Source organism: Erigeron canadensis, chromosome 1, assembly GCF_010389155.1.
Source record: "Erigeron canadensis isolate Cc75 chromosome 1, C_canadensis_v1, whole genome shotgun sequence".
Classification (NCBI taxonomy): domain Eukaryota; kingdom Viridiplantae; phylum Streptophyta; class Magnoliopsida; order Asterales; family Asteraceae; genus Erigeron; species Erigeron canadensis.
In genome coordinates this window covers 9,374,150-9,395,162 of record NC_057761.1, presented here as the reverse complement: position 1 = coordinate 9,395,162, position 21,013 = coordinate 9,374,150, and the positions used below count along the sequence as shown (strand labels likewise).

Here is a 21,013-nt window from a genome sequence, read left to right as displayed (position 1 = left end):
AGCTAGTAGACTTGAAGGTATTTTGGGCCATCTGAGAAAGAACTGTATTTTTGATATAGACCTAGTTTATCTCACCTCCCAGTGGCTCTTGGTACGAAAGTTGGTATTTTGGAACTTACGGTTTAGTTGTTTATGTGTACGAAAGTTTTCTCTAAGTTGAATCATGTGTCTTTAGTTCATTTTAAAGTTTAACAACTTGGTTTGAAGTATGAAAATCGTTGGAGAAAGTTTACAAGCTATATGAAAAATCAAAATAGGTGATTTTGCTGCCAGATGCCCATATGCGACGCATACTAGGCATATGCGGTACATTTATGGAGTTTTGATTAGGGATGAAATGAATTTCCCATGTCCCGATCCCATCCCAATCCCGGAAAGTGGTACCGAATGGGACTCGCGATGGACCGGTACCCATTTTTCTTGGTTCGCGGGATTTGGACCGCGGTACCAGGATTTGGTACCAGGAAATGGTACCGGATGGGAAATGGGACCGGTACAAAGTTTTTGAAAAATTTGAGACTCGGTACCGGGACCGGTCCCATACCCATCCCTAGTTTTAAGGAGTCTGGGTTCATTTTGAGCAAAAAATGTGACGCGTATTTCGTGTCTGATCAAAAATGCGGTGTATGTTTCTATGCATGCGACACATATTTCTTATTGAAAAAAATATGCGACGCATCTTAAAAAAAATTGTATTTTGGTCGAGTCAAATCGAGTCCTTTCAACATACATAAAAAAAAAATATTTTTTCACGCCCATTAAAAATTAGGCCTAAGGTTGAAAGTGGGTTTGCATGGGGTTGTCAATATTCGATCCAACCGAAATCTGACCTAGAGTCAACTTGAAAAAACCAAACTAGGGTTGTGAAATTTCGCCCTGGCAACCCGATTTTTTTTGGGGTGGATTGGAATACACCTTTTTAGTTAACAAGTCGACTCTTCGACCCATTTGACCCACCAACCTGTAATCTATTTGACTAAAAATTAACCCGTCCACCCATTTGACGCGTCGATTTGTATGATCTGTTGAATCTGAAATCAACAACCCATTTGACCCTCTAACCCGATTTTTTCGGATTGTTGGGTTGAGTTCTGGTTGACGAGTTGGCAGGTCTCTCAAACCCGTTAACTTGAAGTTATTGATATTCTAAATTTGCACACCCTCATGGCCTCTCATTAATATTATTATCAATATTTTTATTGTTGTTTAAACATTAAGCTTATGAATAGTGTTTATTTTATAATTTAATTGCATGTTAATATATTGAACAAAACAAATTAATAAGAATAATTGAATTGATTGGATTGGATTGGGTTGGGACTTTGGGCTCTTCACAATGAAAGAAGGTTATTGCATTATTGGTAGAAATTAATCTAGTCTTTATTTTATTATTTAACATTTTGTTTTGCATATATATATTTTATAAAAAAATTTAAATACTATTAGTTGTTTTTTTCGTTCAATTTTAGATTTTTTTCCTTCTTTTGTTTTTTTTTTTCTTTTATAGTGTTTTTTGGTTTTGGTTTAGCTATTTTATTTTTTATGTAAAACTACTTTCCTTCGTAATATTTGAGAGTAAATATAAACATGATGTACATTATGTTGTTGCCTTAATTTAGTTTAATGTATATCGGCTTCTTTTAAATTGTGTTTTACGAAATTACTAATATGGGAGTAAACAACGTCTACGATATTTTTGATTATATCTTGATCTTAAAAAAATACGTACAAACAACATTTTGTGGCCCCCATGGTGGGAATTTTTGTACCTACTAGTCTTTATTAATAAAATAGTTTATGAATAGTATCCCCCATGATATCCATTTGATTGCGATACTTGGCATCCGTATCACTATTTACATTCGTCAAGTCATACCCTATTTGTTTTCATTTATTATTTTATATATGGTTTCTTGCATAATGTTCCTCTTTTTGGTTTTGAAATAATATCTTGAAAACTTTTATTCAGTTTTTTGGTTTCGTTACTATTGCCTTTAAATATATATATATATATATAGGTTAGGTATTGTAAAACAAGTATTAAAGTAAAACAAATAAGACAAAATCTTGACCCTTAGATTGTGCTTAAATTGATGCACGAAGATTCACGAAACAATTGATGTACGATGATTTTCATGATGCACGATGATTATCACCGAAGAAAAACCAATCATTTTATTTGTTTTACTTTAATAGTTGTTTTATTTTACCTAGAACATATATATATATATATATATGGGAAATGATATGTATTGTTAAAACAGTACACAAATATGTGCAGCTAAGAAGGAAATTAAAAATATAACTACAAATTTAACCTTCAAGTATTATGAATGTTCTAAAACCGCCCCCTGATAATACCCATGCAGTATCCATAAATATGTACAGCTGCAGTACATACATTAACTCCATATATATATATATGGGAAATGATATGTATTGTTAAAACAGTACACAAATATGTGCAGCTAAGAAGGAAATTAAAAATATAACTACAAATTTAACCTTCAAGTATTATGAATGTTCTAAAACCGCCCCCTGATAATACCCATGCAGTACCCATAAATATGTACAGCTGCAGTACATACATTAACTCCATATATATATATATATATTTAATATACCAAATTTTTAATAAACACATAAACTGACACAACATCAACAATAAAACGTAATCACGATATATGAAACGACGTAACTTGTAAGAGGAACCTAATGTGGTATCACCCTAAATAAATATATTTGACATAACAAGCTTTACGGAAACATATTTATGACAACATGGTTTTTTGTTAGGCAATTGTAGATTTAAGTTAAATATTTAATCATTAGAAAATCATATCAACACGACAAGGGAGACCTTATCATAAAAACACCAAGTTATTGTTATGATGATGATGATTATTGTTATTATTATTATTACTCTATATTTGGATATATGTATATAGCCATATAGGTATGTCATATAGTGATAGTAGTTGCAAGTTTGGAGGTGATGGTGATGGATCATGAAGTGGAATCTATAAGAGTTATGTGTGAGTGAGAAAATATTGAGAGGGTGAAACAAGAAAAGTATACGGGGAGTTGTGAAAGTAGTTGAGAAAAATAAAGGCAAAAACCAAATATGACGATATTATTTGTTATGAAATGCATGTGTTTATGTGTCGTCATTTTATTACCAACTAAAATAACAGAAAAATTCTAGATTTCGTACCTGAGTCTATGACTATCTGTGACCACTTGTTATAGATGCGACTGTGCTACATGAGAAAAAAAAAAAAAATACTCAACCGCAAGTACCCATAAACAATATTATTCAACTCTTATTTACCAAACTATTTATCTTTTATATTCATTAATTTAAATAATTTCACCTAATAAACTTATAATACCATTAATGAGATTATTTACAACATACATATATCGATCTTTAAAATAACTACACTTCCTTTTTACATCAATTATTTTTACGTTAATAACCAAACCGCTACTGCAAATACAACTGCCACCACCGCCGTCATCACTGTCGTCGCGTTACGCGGGAACTTCTATAGTATATACAGTGTTTATTGTTTAAGAAGATAAACATGTAATGACGGAGAGAGGTCCTTGCCAAGACTAATTAGAAAAAAGTTCAAATATTTGGCCGATTTAAGGAGTATTTTTTTTAATCGTGCCGTAGACTTGTTTATTACTCTACAAATATCGATAAATCTATCATATCAATTTGTATCTTCTTTGATGATTGCCACATATGTTGGGACATAAGAAAAAATGTCATATTATTAGAATGGGAAGTGATATTCCTACAAGTTTTAGTCATCTACAATAAATGTACAAAATTTATTGCACAGTGTATAACTGTATCATGGAGGAATTGTTGTAGATGACTAAAACTTGTTGTATAAATATCACTGACGCAAATCACCAAACCAATTTAAACTTGGGAAAGGGATAATGTGATATGAATGATAACACTTATTTGAAATTATCTGAAATATTGATACACAAAAGCAGTATAGATTATAACTTTTATAAGCACCATTCTAATATAAGGTCTTTTTAACTAATATAATTACTCATATGCTCGTAAAATGCGACGGTGTAATGGCCGACAGTGATGGTGGTGGCGCGCATCAGGAGAGGTTGTGGTGATGGTGGTGGCGCCTGTCAGAAATGGCGGTTGTGGCTGCAGCGAGGAGTAGTGTAGGTTATTGATGTAAAAGGGGTATTGTAGTTATTTTAGTAGTTAAAAAAGTTGATGTTGTATTTTCACTTAATTAAGGTTATTATAAGTATTTCAAGTAGATATTATAGATATTTAAAGTGAAGTTGTTTAAATAGTGAATAAAAAATAGACATTTTAATTATCAATAACTTAGTTAAAAGAAATTAGAAGGAACGTGATGGTTTATAATGTATCATAAATAAATATAGATACGTATTTCACTTCAATATGGATGATACTCTGACACATGAAACAAATTGGGTCTCATGTTTCAATGTTTAAAGGTGGAGTAAAAAATGAATTCAATTTACTTGTTTATTGTGTTTAACATGTTCGGGCAAGTAGATGTGATGTTTGGAGTCTTGGAGATGCTCTTGAGAAAGGGTGAAGATTCTCTCACGTGACTTCTTGAGAGTGGTCAAATTAGAAGTATCTCGGTCTTTATATGAAGATCAAAATTGAATCTTAGTCATTGATTTTAATTTAAAGGTTAAAATTTTTTCAAACTTGACTGAGGAATCAACTTGAAAAAATTCTCATTCTTGAGAAATGTCATCTAGCCTCTAAAAAATGGGACAGGAAACTTGTATATGGAACTTAATTTCAAGATCCTCACATCTCTCCACTCCGTTGTGTGATCTACCAAGGCTTTTTATGTGTCACATAAACAAACTTACTGAAACGTTGATATGTCTTCCAAAGCATATAAAAGCACCAATCAGGTCCGAATGGGAAAAAAAAATGTACATCGTCATACCCGACCAATATATATATATATTTGAAAAAAGAAAAAAAAATACAAGCACCTGAATACGTCTTTAAGCTTGAACCCTCTCCCATAGCGTCAAAACACCATATAATGCAGAATTTATAGGGGATGCTCAGGACGAGGGTATGCAATGCAAGAGATATATTTCCAACATTTAAAAGGTATCATTTGGATTCAAAAGCAGAAGCTGAAATATATGTGCACAAATGGGAGGCCAACGAAGTGCAGAACCAGGGACATCCGGAAGTGGTTTATCGGATGCACACCTATATTATCTTTGAAATTTTTTATAGTTTTAAAATGAAAAATATATGTTACTAGTTGAAGGCCGTTGCTATATATACCACAAGGAAACAAAGGGAAACTACAAAATTGAACCATAAAAGTAAACTATAAATTTTCATTCTTTTCTCTTCCAGATTATTTCCTCATTGCTGCTTTTCAGCACCCATATTCAATGTGAACAAAAATAAAACAAATCCTAAATGATGTGTTCGATTGTCCAAAAAAAGAAGAAGGAAACTTGGATATTTGTCGGCAACTGGTTTTGACATTAGCCAGTCTGCCTTGCCAAAAACAGAAAGCTTAGCTTGGTTCAGGTGCTAATACTTTGAGACTACGCATCCATTCACTGAAGCTTGGTTCATCAAAGTGAATAAAACTGCTTTTCAGTTTTGTCCTTTGTTCTACACTCAAAGTTCTAAGCTGTGGAAATCTTGCTTCCTGTCAACAAAATTTTTCACTTGTGAATTAGTTCATCAGTTACATAGCAAACCGGGTAGTACAAACATGTTGGGTAATGAGTCAAAACAGGTAAAAATTAAAGACGAGTCAAATTGACCGACCATCCTTTTACTATTATGAATCTTTTCATTTAACTTTGTAAACATATAATACATATAGCAGACTTCAAAACTACTAATTACATACAGCAATGTAACATTGTTAAGTGTAAATTCTTCATTATGGAATGGAACGACTTTGACCCTATTTTAATCAGAGCCAAATTTCTTTAGTTTACCAATATTGACATGTAAACAATTAACTTCTGTACAAATGAATTCGCATAAGAGAGATGGGAATCCAACAAAACAACAATAGGAGGCAAAACAAGAGCAGCTGGTTTGATTTGGCGATAGCTCAAAACAAATCTTTTTTAGCAAGGAACATAAAGGGTCAGATTGACCCGTAGCACTTTTTCTTTTTCTTGTTATATACTAATAAACAATTAATGTTTTAAGTATGACTATGGATACTATTTTTTATAGTTACACTGAAATTTAAATCTTTAAATAAAGCGAATTAATGAGGCAACCAATACAAAGTACAGGCAGACCTTTAACCCATTTGACTTGATCTTACCAATTTAGCTAAGTTTTAATAAACTATTTTTAATTAAAGTACCCAAATCTACACATCCACAAATAAAGTGATTAAAGCTACTATCTGTGCATATTATGGTCAACTCACCTGCTCATAGGGAGGGTCCTTGTGTGCAGGTATTAGCCGAGACACAAAATACCTGGCCTGAGAGCTGCCCTCCTGTTGCAAACAAATTCCGTAAAAGTTCATTATTATTTCGATATAACATATTATAGGTTCAAAGAGGAAGGAAATTTAATAATTACTTTGAATGCGAGAATTCTAGGAGCTGGAAACCTTGTCTCAGTCAGTTCTTCTGCCAACGTTCTGCAGGCTGCTAATGCTGCTGCACTTCTTCCATCCTGTGCAGCAAGTTCAGCACCCTGATTCCAACAATGTAAGATTAGAATGTTTTTCAGATAGCTAGCAATAAAGGTTCGAGCGTTTACTAGGTCAATAGCACATACAATGTCATCTATTTCCAATATTTAGTCTGTCACCTAAGACATAATATAAACTAGCAAAAAACAGAAATCACAAGTAATCAGATCTCTATACACAATTGCATGAAGGCAACCTAGCCCCTTTACATGCACAATGATTGAAGGTGGAAACATGGTTAATGCAATCAGCATGAGTACAGTTCGATTTGAGAAGGAGATGGAGTTTAGAGGTGGCAAATTCAGGGTTGCGGATCTGGCAATTCTTTAGTGCAAGTCAAGAATGGTTTGGTCAGGTTGGGTCAACCCTCAACACATCTTATCCATTTTGTGAACTTCATTACTACTTAAAGATATGGCTATAATAAGGTTTGTAGATTTTGTTTTTTGTATTTATATAAAAATAAATTACCTGTTTTGTACATTAAGTAAACAGCATATTTGCATTTCTCAAGTTTACACATAACATGTTTGAAAGATAACAAAAATATTATGATCGATTTTAGTAAGGTGTTAAAAAGGCTTTTTATACAAAGGGTGCGAGGGGGCTCCAACCCAAAACCCTTGATAATCGCCAAGCACTTACAACCACTCTTTTGAATGTTTTTTTTTTTTTTTTGTATAATGGGACTGAACTTCATTCATTTATAAAAAACTTTTATGCATTTAGATACACTTCAGAGACTTTTAGAGGGTTTGGACCTTGGCCCATTATAGTCCGTTTTTGACGATGTACCCCTCCGAGCCACCATACAAAGGACGTCACAACGAAGCACATCTACGAAGGGCATAAACACGAAGGTGCTTAACTCGATCAACTCAACCGAATAAAAAGATTAACACAACCCCTTTTCGAAGATAAATATACTTACCTAGTCCGGAATATTCTAGGATATTCTCCTAAGGATACTAAATCGGATAAACATGGTAAGTAGAGTTTTACTCAAAAAAGGAATAGGGAAAACCCTAACCTTCTCCTCCAAGGAATCCCCTCCTAATAAAAGGAGGAGGAATTTCCCATATTCAGGGAGGAGGAATTTCCCAATACATGCGATCAAGGATCGATCCAAAAGCCTAACTAACGTCGAATACAATTCGACTACCACCTCAATCCACCTTCGTTGGCGTAAAGGAACACCGTTCCTACCTTCGGGGAATCGCCAACAAACCCTAAAAAACCTTCAAGGGTTCTTTCCACTCACAATCCAATTTTCTAGGCTTACACGGTTCGGTGCACAATCAGATTTGCTTCTATCTTTTAGCTTAACCCATTTGTGTCATTAGAAATAAAGTGAAACCCAAATTCGAGCCATTCTAAGTAAATGGTCCAAAGTTGCTGCTTCTAGTAAATATTAAGATTAAGATTAGAAAAAATGGGAGCAGTCATCTACCTCCAGTCACACTTAACAAATATCAATATCAGCTTAGCCGAATCAAGTCATAAATTTAGTAAAAGATGATCAAATATGACAGCCTTCCATTAATCCTAGAAGGTCTGTATGACATTATGAGTACTAAATTTGGTGAGCAAAGCTTTGATGGAAACGCTTAGATACTAGATTATGGAGAGCCTAAAGGGTCTGCTTTGTAGTTACGTGTCTATATTTCTTAATTCCGACTTAAATGCTCGCAAATGAGATGCACTCATTCTATAGTAAAAGACGGCAAGCCTAAAGTATCATTTAAGATCTAGTAACAGTCTAGGTTCTTCTGAAAAGACCCTGAGATTACATGCTTATAGAAACAAGAGATTAAATTAACAATTAACAGACAAAACCAGCTTATGCGGGGAAAGTGTCTCTCTACAATGGCTCATGCTTTTGCAGTCTCTAAGTCATTAAGCATAATAATCAACCTCTCATAATCCCTAAGTATAGTTATTATGGAAATGAGTAAATGCATAATTTACTAATTAATTCTAAGATGCAATACCACTCATTAACCCAACACGCTTGCAAAATTGATTACTATAATCATCAACTGATTATTACTGTATCTTTCCCTTTTGAACAAGTGCTTCTAAAATACTTGCTATTGATGAAAAATGTAACTTTCTGATTACCACTAAATGTGAACTAATTATTCGATTATGTAACCCCGATCAGGATCCCTAAAGTCACTAAGAAACTTTGGAAACACAGATCCAAACAATGAAAATTTGAACCAACCTGTTTCTTGTTCACAAAAAAGAAAGCATATCTTGACCGGTTTTAGGTATAAAAAAAAACATAACCCAAATCGGCCCATCATAAGTACATGGGTAGAAAGTGCCACCTCGGGGGTAGCTGACGCATAATAACTTTTCACCGGGGAGGGGGGGTTAACAGAGAGTATTAAGCCAAGTAACTTACCAACCAAATGAAGACATCAGTCCCATGATCGAGAACAACAGCTGCATCAGATTGCATTGCAAGGTCATGAGCTGGCAGCTCCTCAAAAGTGCCTCCCTCACAATGCATAAGGCATCTAGGGGCCACCATTCGAAGAGACAAATCAAAGGATGCATTCAAAAATATATCCCGCAAAACCGACCTCTCGTCCTCATGACCAAGAATGCTACCCAAAAGTGGACCCCTCCTAAGATGAAATAAAAGCTCAGGTATATACGACAACTCCTTCGGAAACTGGTAAAGTTTTGATTTTGGCATTTGGGATCCAAATCTACTGGTGATATCTTTAATTCTTTCATCTACGGTTTTCCTGACACTAATTGCATCTGAAAAACTTTTGGCCCGTAAGAGACTTCTTTTAGCAATAAGCACTGCCGCCACTTCGTCTTGAACACTTTCAAGATAAGCCGAAACACTATCTACTGTTGGCAATCTAACCGTAATCACCCTTGTGATATCCGCTTGGTATAGATTCGAAAACAGAATTCCAAATTGAAGATATACATGATCACTTTTAATGTTTCCACGTGTTTCCATTGACACTGCAAAACATTGTGTTTCTTCCACACTTAGCATTTGTATTGAAACTGAATTATCATTCTTAAAAACTTCATGGTTATCCAAATGTGCCTCCTCCCCTGGGCCTATAACTTGCGAAACATTTATATCATCAGAACAGCGTATTTCCATCAAACCATGAGAACCTGCGGCTCGATTAGATGCTCTTTGAAGATTCACACCGAAAGCTTCCCCAAAATCGTCATGAAGAATCAAGATCCCACCAGAAGCTTTTACAAGAGGTTGTAAAATAGGAACTCGAAGCGGACACGTTCCCGCACATAAGATATCAATTAATGTATTACGTTTATGAGCTTCACGGCCCAAATTTTCCATCCATTTTAATGCATTTTTCTCCATGTAGGGATAGTTTGGATGACTGGAAGAATAAGGGACTGATCCGGGCCCACATGTGTTTGGTCCCCCGGCACATACAATAATTCTACTACTACCTCCTGGTTTTCTCAGAACCCCTTGTGACATCTCTGCTGATGGTCCTTGAATAATTGCTAATGCAACCTCTATCGCAGCCCCCATGCAGCGGTCTCTAGAAGCCTCAGGAAGATTCCGCTTATATGGTCTCAAAGATGAAAATATTGAATGTACCACGGGCAATGAAGCATGAATAGGTGACAAATAAACCCCAGTTCCATAAACAAGTTGTTTCAACGATTCTTGACTGGGAGAAATGTTACCTGGCAAAACATCAGCAGATGCAACTGATTCTTCAGAAAAATCATAAACTGAAACCACGCTTCCATATGATATGATGCCAATTCTTGTTGTGGGGGAAAGTGAGTCTAAAAATGCATGCAAGGAGCTTTGTAAATGTTGAAGATGTGGTTCATCTAAACAATCATCTATAACAAGAACAATAGGAGCTGACATTCTGGAATCAGAGACAGGAACAAAACCAGGTCTTCTATTCCCAGTTTGAACAAAATCAACCATTTGAAATGCTAGTTCTGGTAAATTAAGAAGTTCTTCTTTTGTGGAGGCCACGTATTCACCTTCGCTTCCGTTCAGATTTCGGCATACTACACATTGCCACTGCCCTGATCCTAGCAAGATGTTGCAATAAAGATTTGCATAAGCTCCACAATTTTGGCAACGATGAGGATCCCGATGAACAATTTGAGGACCATGTAAGACTTCCCGTCCAGGAGAAACCAATGCCCCAAATCCCAAGCTGGGTACATTCATGAGTTTCTTTTGTTTCAGTACCTACATAGGAAGCAAAAGAGTTCAGGAGTAAATCTTTTAATTATGCCAGGATGGCAAAATGGGTGGACCACGCAGGTTGGGTGACTCCATAACGATTAATGAATCTAAATATGTAACTATAGTACGAGACAAAATGCAATCAGAATCTTCTTTCTCCTTTTAAATAAAAAATACACATGGGAGTTTGAAAGACTTGTACTATTAAGTATTAACATAATAATCAAAAAACTTTGAACAAAATTATTTAACAGACTGGTATATGTTCAAATAAACTGTCGGCAACATTTGACACAATTGACCCTTTTTCTTAGCATGTATTTTTGTGGTTTACCCATTCAAGCCATTTTAGGTAACATGCAACCTAATTGATCTATTAGTAGATACAATTGTCAAAGCTGCCATCTCTGACATCTCATGAACGATCCAACTCTTGAAAGATTAATATTGAAATATATAAAAGAAGTTTCCACTTCAATTCTAATTTTGTCTCTGGACTTCAAAAAACAATATCAAAACCACTATCTTTCTCGATTTTAAAGAGTTTTGGATGATTACAACCAGAACATGCAGCATTTGTACAAAATTGAACAGTTTCTCTAAAGGTCTTCAAACACTAAGTGATTTTAGCAACGACTATTAAAGTCCAGTGACTAGGTTAGAAAAAAGTGTTTTCAAGTCAACCCAACCCAACAAGACCCATATCAAAACTACAGACCAGTTCAACGCATCCATGTTGCCAAGGCAAGTATGGACCGCATTATAAAGAAATCAAATGGAAAATTACTCAATTTTCTGAGTTCTTTTCCCTAATGTAATTGAACTTTAGGGACCAAATGCTTGTTCATATTCATTTCAACGCTTATGTGTCCAGTTATTTCCCTTGTCTTTCTAGCAAAAAATAAAAATAAAAAATCTCTTCCCGCATTATGATTAAAAAAAAGGAAGAGGACAAAGAGATACCTTACGTGCTGAAAGTAGAACATTTGGTGCTTCAGAAAGAGATGTCATGTCCTCTGCATCACTCAACACATGACGCTGTAAGTCATTTGCCCCATCTGAATAATTTGATGGTGGTGTAGCGGACAAAGATGGAGTTGCAGAAAACGCAACTGGTTGAGGGGTTGATGGAGATGTTCGAAATGGCACAGCAGCAGGTTGAACCGGTGAAGAAAATACAGGAGGTCCTGGTGGTGTGCTCAAATGGGGAACAGGACTTCCTGTTCTAGCGCCATTTCCAGGTAAAGGCAATTGTGAACTTCTTACAGAAGGGGGAGGTACTGGGTTTGTTTGTATAGTCGGTGTTACAAATCTGGGACCCGAAGATGGAGTAAATGGAGGAGGACTTATTTTGTTATCGGGTCTACGTGTTTGTGCCTCAGGGGTGGAGGGACTAATTCCAACAGAGTACCCAGCAGAAAAATTAGGTTGGTCAGCCATCAAAGCTCATACGTGAGGCCTAAAATCAAAATCTATTGAACTGGTACAAAGTTAAGACCTGGTTGATGAAACGAGAAAAATATGTAAATCAATTTTTAAAAATTCATATCAGATAATAAATCCCAATTCGAAGCAGTTGTCGATAAATAATGGAAGGCATGCACAATGCTCAATTATGTATAGACTAAACTCAATAAAGTTGTGTAATTTCTCGTATCGATACAAAATTCCTCAAAATGCACAATGTTATTATTAGTCATATTAGATTAGAGTTGCAAAAAATTTTAGCAATAATAAGAAATCAAAAAACTTTTCAACACCAATAGAATAACAGTCAGGTACTTCACTATTGTAATGCATAAATCAATATTATAGATTGAATCAAATTATACACAGGATAAAAATTGACAAAATTCAGATGATCAAGCATGTACATTCTGACAAATTAACAAGAAAAAAATGAATTGATAAATATACAAACTATCAGATCTTCAATTGACTATGATATACAACACAAAACCCTAAATAATATCAAATCTTGAAAATTGGAACACTAGATCAAGCAATTGAACAGGATCAAATTAAAGGAAATGAATGAAATGGATAACAAGATTTGTTACCAGGAGCAAAACCCTTGAAGGAATTGAAGAAATAATCGATGATGAAGAAAGCCCTAAAATGGAAATTGAGAATTACTTGGAGGATTTTGCTGGGGTTTGACAGATGGTTGAATTGAACAAGACTTGGAAGAAGGAAGAGGTTTTTGTTTGTTGAGTTTTATTGTTGAATTGATTGCCTCATTTGTAATGAGATGTTTAATAAAAAAACTTTTTTAGTTACAGCCAATTTTACCAAGTGAAATTTAAGTTGGTCTCACAAATTAATTTTTTAATATTTAATATATAATTAATTAATAATTAGCTCCTATGTTTTTTATGAATTAAAAAATCAAGATCTGAAAAGGATTTTACCTAACCTGGGTGCATAACAACACCACCTTCACTTCTCGCTTTTACGAAATAGGTTTTAAGTAAATTAAAATAAGTATTAAAGTAAAATAAATAAACAAAAAGTTTTTCTTTAGTGATAATTACTGTGCATCATGAAAATCATCGTATATCAATTGTTCCGTGAATCTTCGTGCATCAATTTAATCATGATTTAAGGTCAAAATCTTGTCTTTTTGTGTTATTTTAATACTTGTTTTATAATTCCTAACCCCTTGCTAAATAACTTTTTTAGTTATAGCCTATGTTTAATTAAAAAAAGTTCTATTTGCTTTATAGCCTATTTTATTCATTTACGGACTAACTAATTAACCTGGACTTATTAATAAAAGTTTTATAATATTAAGTTATGTCGATATCTAAGAACTATGAGATAGTTCAATTATACTCATAATCTTGAAATATTATATCTTATACTTCGAATATATATAAGTAGCTTATTAACTCGCATAATATGCAGATAATTTAAAAATCTATTATGATAAAACAATTTAGATGATGAAAATGTAAAAGACCATGTATAAAATGTTAGATTTTTCAAAAGAAAAAAAAAATTATTTCTTTTTATAGAAAGGGACATCATAAATAACAAAAATAAAAGTTAAATAAACTTAAAGAAGGAAAGTGCTTATAATATCATTAAAAAATTTAAAAAAATAAATAAATAACTTAACTTTAAAAAGAATTTAAAGATGACAATTAAGCTAATTTTATAAAATGATGATTTGATAACAATTGTTTTTTTATTTAATATACACAGGCTGATTTACGAAAAAAGATGGTGATACTATTTTTGAAATTTGATATATAGTTGTTTAAAGAAAAAAATTAAATTAAATAAGAACATTTTAATTTATATTAGACTTAAGCTAAAAATGAAATAAATCATAAATCAATTAAAAAATGATTTAAACTTTTTATAGGATGATGTCATAAATTAAAAAAATAAAAAATTTTTTTTGATGGAAATAAGTATAATAATGACAACTAAGCAATATTTATAAAATAATGATGTCATAGGGATGTTGTTTAATTTATGCAAGAGACTAGTTAATCACCCCGAGTGATAATCCGAACTTGATCAGAAAAGTATAAAAATAACTTTTTATATTTAATTACATTTAAATCCATCACAACAAAGGCTTTGGAATGAATAAGTGTACTTACAAGTTACAACCATGAGACAACCAACCAAGTTAATTAAAAGTATGTTGTCAGTCCAACTTCTAACTTTGAGATGTCGTAAATGGAAACACATAAGAAAAGAATTTCTAAATGTAATATCACAACCATGAGACAACCAACCAAATTAATTAAAAGTATGTTGTTAGTCCAATTTCTAACTTTGAGATGTCGTAAATGAAAACACATAAGAAAAGAATTTCTAAATGCAATATCACAAGATCAATCAGAATTGCGGGAGCACAGAGCCTTTAAGAGATAGAGGGTGGGGACTATGAATGCAAAAGTATTAACAATAACACTTATATATATATATATATGCTGCAAGAGGACTCATATTCAACCAAATAAATCGAGTAGCATGATATCTCACAAATCAAACGCTCCAAACAGCAATTTAGTTTTATTTAAAAATCAACACAATACATTATAAGTAAAAGCTGAATAAAAGTTGTGTTTGTGCACCGAACCGAGGTTAAAACAATGGGAGATAATGGGTGATAAGGGTTGTTTATTGGCGGTTCTCAAAAGGTAAAGTCAGTCTCTTTACGCCAATTAAGTCCTTTGTGCGATCTGTGTATGATCAAGAGTGTTTTGTTGAATGCCTTTAGTAGGTCTTGCGATCCTCCTTTTATAGGGGAAGTGTTTTTGGAGAACAAGTAGGTCGCTTAGGGTTATCTAAGTCTTAGGTCAGGGATATAATTTCCCTAATTATCAGTCGGAGATGATAAGGCCAAATCCCGAATTTATAGGAGAACGATTCTTATCCTTTTTATTTAGCTGCGGAAGCCTTCGTTACGGACGACCCTTTGTATCACTGCGCCAGGCCTTGCTTACCGCTGGAGGGGTATGTCATCAAGCCCCCCAGTCCAAGGTGATGAGTTTCGCTAAATAGTCATTGCGTTGGACTATAACTTGCGTCGCTATATTCTCCAGGGGTGTTTTCTGTAAAATCTCTTAAACCGCCTTAATTAATTTGATTTGAGGGGTAATTAAAGGTAGTAAATGAGCGCGTGTCTCTAGGCAACTTATGGACGGATGTGATCTTCATGAAGCTAGGTATATAAACCCTCTGTCAGTCCTTTTTTGCTTTTATTTATTCACTTCCAAAAATAATCCCCTTTTATTCTTAGGGTTTATGCTCCTCATTATCTTCCGATCTCGCCATTAGGTACGCTATTTCTTTCCTGTTTTTTCTATTTTGCCTTTCGATTTGTGTCTTCTGATGACGAAGGGAGGCATTAAAACTACTGAATCGACTGTTATCTGGTCAGAATTGAATAGGTTTGTGGATAAATATTTTCCTGGTCAAATGTCGTCTTTTTGATCCCCTCCGACGGTGATACTGTTCTGACTCCCCCAGATGGGTATGTCGGTTTTTATATCAAATCGATGACTGAGGGTAATGTTAGATACCCGTTTTCATCTTTTATGCTTAGTGTCCTTGATTATCTTGATGTTCATATTTCCACTGCCACCCCACTTTGTTTGTCAAGGATAGTTGCCTTCGAGGTTATGTGTAGAGCATATGGCAGTGAACCGTTGTTAGATTTTGTTCAAACTTTCCCCTCTGGTGATTGGGTTACAGTTGGTAACCGCTTGAAAGCTGGGTGTTTTAAAAGGGGTGGTCTCGATATCCGTGATTGGAAAAGTGATTTTGTCTTTATGAAAGCTTCTCTGATCCCTAGTGGCTTTGAGTCTATAACCAATAGGAAGTTATTGTGTATCCATGAAAAATATGAGAATCCCTTTCCTGAGTATGTCATTGATGAATTGTGTCATGAAATTCGATCAAACCCTATCCAAGTCATATTGTACCCTGATGTTGTGTTGTATAAAGCAAGGGTGATAAGTGTCTTGCCTGGTGGTGTAGATATAGATGGTAAGGATTGGATGTTCTTTTTATTTTTGATAATCTCTTTTTCCATTGGTTTTGATCACCGCGATGGCTTTATTGCTTATTGCAAATATGACTTTTAGGAAATTTGTAAGGAAGGGTTTGAAAGAGGTAACCGAGGTACCTCGTCTTGAAAGGCAAGGGAGCCTTGTTGCTGATGCTGGTTCTTCCGGTGTTCAGAATGATAACCCGGAGGTGTCAAGTGCTGTGAATCCCCCTATCTTGAACGTTGATATGTCTGAAGTTGAAATTACTGGGGTCTCTGCTGCGAAGAAGAAAAAGAAGAAGGAGGTCCCTGTTTCTAGCATCCCGCAGTCTGTTGCAGGCCGTGTTGTGAAAAGAATGAAGGTCAGAGATGATGCGAAAGAGACTGAATTCCGCAGGCCCTCTGCAGGTATGATCCTTTGTATTCTTCTTTTTCTGCAATATTATTTACAAAGTTGTTATTGTTTTTTTTTTTTTTTGTAGTAGATGTCCATGATCAGGAAATCCTTGATTGGCTGAATGGTGAGGATATGAATGCTGAATATGTCAAGAAGATCGATAATATGGACAATGAGACAATCCTCTGTGTTTTCAAAAAGGATCGTGAATTTCATACTTATCTTGATGCAGTAATTGCTAGACGTTTCTCTAGAATGTCTATTGATCTTAGGTCCAAGAATTTGGAGGTGCAATCCTTGGTAGCCACTGTTGAAGATTTGAGGGCTAAGGAGGCCAGGTTTATTACTACCGTTGAGTCATCTGATGTCCAGGATTTGAAGCAACGGATAAATATGTTGAAAGCAGATGCAGCTGTTCATGATGAAACTATGTTGAGGTTACAACAGGAGTATGCTGAGGAGCGTGAGGGCAACAGGTTATTGCGTGAGCAAGTTGATATGTCGAAGCAAGATCGTGTCAGGCTAGTTATAGAGGTGATCCCGTATGTGAGCAAGTCTTTATTGTATAGTGATGAAGTTGGTCAGCTTTTGGGGGAGATGACTTCAGCCGAGAGAGCTGATGAGAGGTCAACTGTGTTGGAGGAGTTTGCTGCTGAAGACATATGTGATTTACACTGCAGAGGAGATTTTGTTGCCACTGCCTCCCATGACCTTGAAGTAGCTGACAAGAAGTGGAAGGACGTTGTCTTTCCTTACCTGGAGAAGGTTGTTGTTAACCCCAACATTTCTGTTGAAGACTTGCTTAAGATTGTTCCTGATGTGATCCAACCCGAAGCCGTTGTTGACCCTCAGTAAATAGTTAAGGCCTGCGTGCCTTTTGTTTGGCGTATGCGCCTCTTTGAAAAACTACTCTTTTGCTAACAATTTCTATTTGTGGATATTTTCTTTTGCCTATAGTGTTGGAACTGTAGCTAATAATTAATAGTTGTAGTCTTATAGACTGCTTTAATACTATGGAACTTTGCTTTTGTAGCTCAGGAGCTGCTGTATTATTTAGTTTTGAATCAGTGTTGCAGCTTAAGAGCTGTCTAACCAATGCAGTCGTATAGGGTATTATGTAACTTTGGTAGTTGCTTTTGTAGCTTAGGAGTTGCCCTTGAAGCAGTTATCCATGCACACCTATTTGCATGTTATTTTATGTGGATATATCCGTAGGTGTTTGTCTGGACTATAGGTCCTTCTAATTTCTGGAATTCCAATATATGGGCGTCCCCATTTTGATGCATATGTATGCGTATATTTTTACTTTTTCTGCGCATATATGCGTCTTTTCAGAAAAGATATATTTGAGAAATAAGAAGCCTTTATTTACTAATATAAGTGAGGTTACATACCATATCCTCTAGGCTTTATAAAATAAAAAAGACTAATTGTCCTTGTGAATGGGGCTTTGCCTTTGGACAAATCATTATCCATCTATGCGACCATAGTAGGGTCCTTCACTCCATGAGAGCCAGTGGGGGCCGTCTTGGCCTTCTTCAGATAGCTTCTTTGCCTTTGTCACCAAGGTCCCTACTCATCCGTCCGATTCATATTTGATCATACCATGTACCACGGACGAGATCATTTCAAATTTCTGGATCCCAGGCCTCCCTAGGACTGCTTGGAAGGGTGATGTTCTGTTTACTACCAAGAATGTGATCTTCTCCTTTCGTTTTCAACGTCCCCTTCCTATTGTCATTTGCACCGACAATTTTCCTAGTGGTTCAACTGTACTTCCGCAATACCCTTGCACCAAAGCTTCCATCTTCCTAAAGTTCATTCATAACCTAGGGTGTAACTTCCTAAACGCCTTCTCATATAGGATGTTGCATTCGCTTCCTGTATCCACAATAATATCTTTTACCTTTGATATTTCTAGAAGTGCTGAGATTGCCAGGGGATCTCTGAAGGCTTTGCCATTATAGGTCGAAGGAAACGTGATGCTCCTCATGTCTCCCCTGTAGGTCTTTGGGAGCGAATGTCCTGCCATAGGCTTGTTCTTCATGATGGTATAAATAGTTTTTTCAGGGCCTTTTTTCTTTTCATCTACGTCATCCTCTTTCTTCATGCCTTGTTGTTGCCTGACACTTTTTTTTAAGTGTGAGAGCTTTCCTTCGTTGATTGCTTCTTCTATAGCTTTCCGGAGTTGCCAACACACATTTGTGTCATGGCCATGGTCCCTGTGGAACTCACAATACTTTCTGAGTCTTTCCTGTTTTTTCCGCTTAATCTAGGCAGGGTGGGAAAGTTTTTGCGACACTTTCGGTGAGTATTATTTCTTTTGGGCTTTTGTGCAGTTCTGGAAGATTGACCTTGAGGTATCCTTTGTCATCCTTGTGATATGGGTTATATCTTGATTTTTCTCTATCGTTTGCCCATTTTCCTTTTCAACTTGCTGGAGTTTCCTTTTCGTGCGTAGGGCTTGTGTCTCCCTTCGAAGCGGTGTCCCTGGCATCGAGGTATACGTGAGCCCTTTTCAACTCGACCAGACCTTTGCTCCGGAGGTCGTGCAGTAGCCCAGATATCCTTTGTGACTCTATAAGATCTACGATATCCTCTGTCTCGGTAGTGAATTTGTCCATGAATGCTGTGCAACCTTCCGCGTCTTTCTGTTTTATTCCGTGGGCAGCCACATGGATTTTCTTGTGTTTCTTTTGTTGGCTGAAATGGGCCCTGAATTTTTCTTTAAGGTCATCAAAACTAACGATGGATCATTTTGTGACGTTCTTCAGCCATTCTCTGGCATCTCCTTCGAGTGCGTACCTGAACAATCTGCATGCAATCGGCACGTTCCAGACCATCATCTCTGCCGCTCCTTCAAATGCTTCCAAGAAATCGTCGAGATCACTTTTTCCTTTGTATGTTCCTAGATGGGAAGGATATTTAAGATCCTTTGGAAGGGGATAGTTTTGTATCCAGGCGACAAATGGCGAGTTCTCGACACTTCCTCCGACCATTTGTAATTCCAGAGCGTTTTGATATACTGTAGCCCCCAGCCCTGTGGGCCATAGGATCCTGTGACGGGGTCTGACATGGTGTACTGCTGTCCCCCGACGCCTTGTGGGACCCCCTGGGTCGACATGGTGTATTGTGATGCATAATATTGATGAGGCTGCGCCTGCCCTGTTGGTTGATTGCCATAAATTCCTCCTGAAGGTTGGGTACCGTATTGTTGCGAGGAATATTGTTGTGCTCCAGGTCCATTCACGTTTCATAGCCTTGGTTTGGAGGCATTTGATAGCCTTGTCCTGCAGGTCCTTGTAGGGTCTGGCCCGAAGGTCCTGATTGGCTTTGACCAATAGGTCATTGGAAGGTTTGACTTGAAAGTCCTTGAAAGGTTTGACCCGAGGGTCCTTAGAAGGCTTGACCCGAAGGTCCTTGAAAAGCTTGGCCCAAGGGTCCTTGGAGGGTTTGACCTGAAGGCCCTTGATAACCTCCAAGTGGGACATTATGTCCGGAAGGTGCGTTGTTCATTGTATCAGGTCTTCCTGGGACAGATCCTGACTGAGGTGCATTGGGAGACTGGCCCCCAGGTCTTGCGGGTTCTAGGGAACATTAGTCTGAGCGCTGGCTCCGGAGGCCGCGTTCTCTTGCCTCGAGGCCTCGTGTCCTTCCGGCTGTTTCCAATGCGGGGATGTTCGGGGCCGAAGGCCCTCGCTTCCCAGCCCGAACCCGTAATCGGTTCTGACTCGGGATCTCGGTATTCGAGGGTATCGTTGGAGCCCCCTTGGAGGGGTGTCGGCATCATAGTCATCCTCTGTTTCATCGTCGAAGTCCAACGTCCTGGTGACGCCGTTGAGTGCCCCAATACTTCAGAGATATCTAATGGTGTGATTGATATGACTATAATTTCGAATAATATAGTCTAGATCAAATAATTGCGGGGTCCCAGATGGGGACCCTCGCGTGAACCCCCCTTGTCCCCCTGGTGTTTGTCCCAGGCGTTCAGTGTTTTCATCAACTCGCCGATTAGCTTGCGGATCGCCATTGATTGGTGTCTCAGTTGTTGGCCCGGACTCGGGTGGGGAGTTTCTAGCGGGCTTGTTCCCGGTTGTTTGCTGGGAACCTTGCCTAAACCCTGGCGGGACATCGCC

At 36.4% G+C, this 21,013-nt stretch overlaps 1 protein-coding gene across 2 annotated transcripts; it reads right to left on the bottom strand.

The window, feature by feature from the left end:
• Positions 1-5,369: 5,369 nt before the first annotated feature.
• LOC122578958 (protein transport protein SEC23) lies at positions 5,370-13,188 on the bottom strand. Of its 2 annotated transcripts, XM_043751028.1 has the most exons (6): positions 13,029-13,188; positions 11,932-12,466; positions 9,151-10,971; positions 6,626-6,742; positions 6,468-6,539; positions 5,370-5,720 (listed from the first exon to the last, which is right to left on the bottom strand). In XM_043751028.1, exons 2-6 carry the CDS (start codon positions 12,406-12,408, stop codon positions 5,583-5,585), a joined length of 2,625 nt encoding a protein of 874 aa, XP_043606963.1. In that variant the 5' UTR covers positions 12,409-12,466; positions 13,029-13,188; the 3' UTR covers positions 5,370-5,582. The 2 variants fall into 2 exon arrangements, with proteins under 2 accessions (XP_043606963.1, XP_043606971.1); XM_043751036.1 differs by lacking the exon at positions 13,029-13,188 and having other exon boundaries at positions 11,937-12,052.
• Between the last annotated feature and the right edge of the window lie 7,825 nt (positions 13,189-21,013).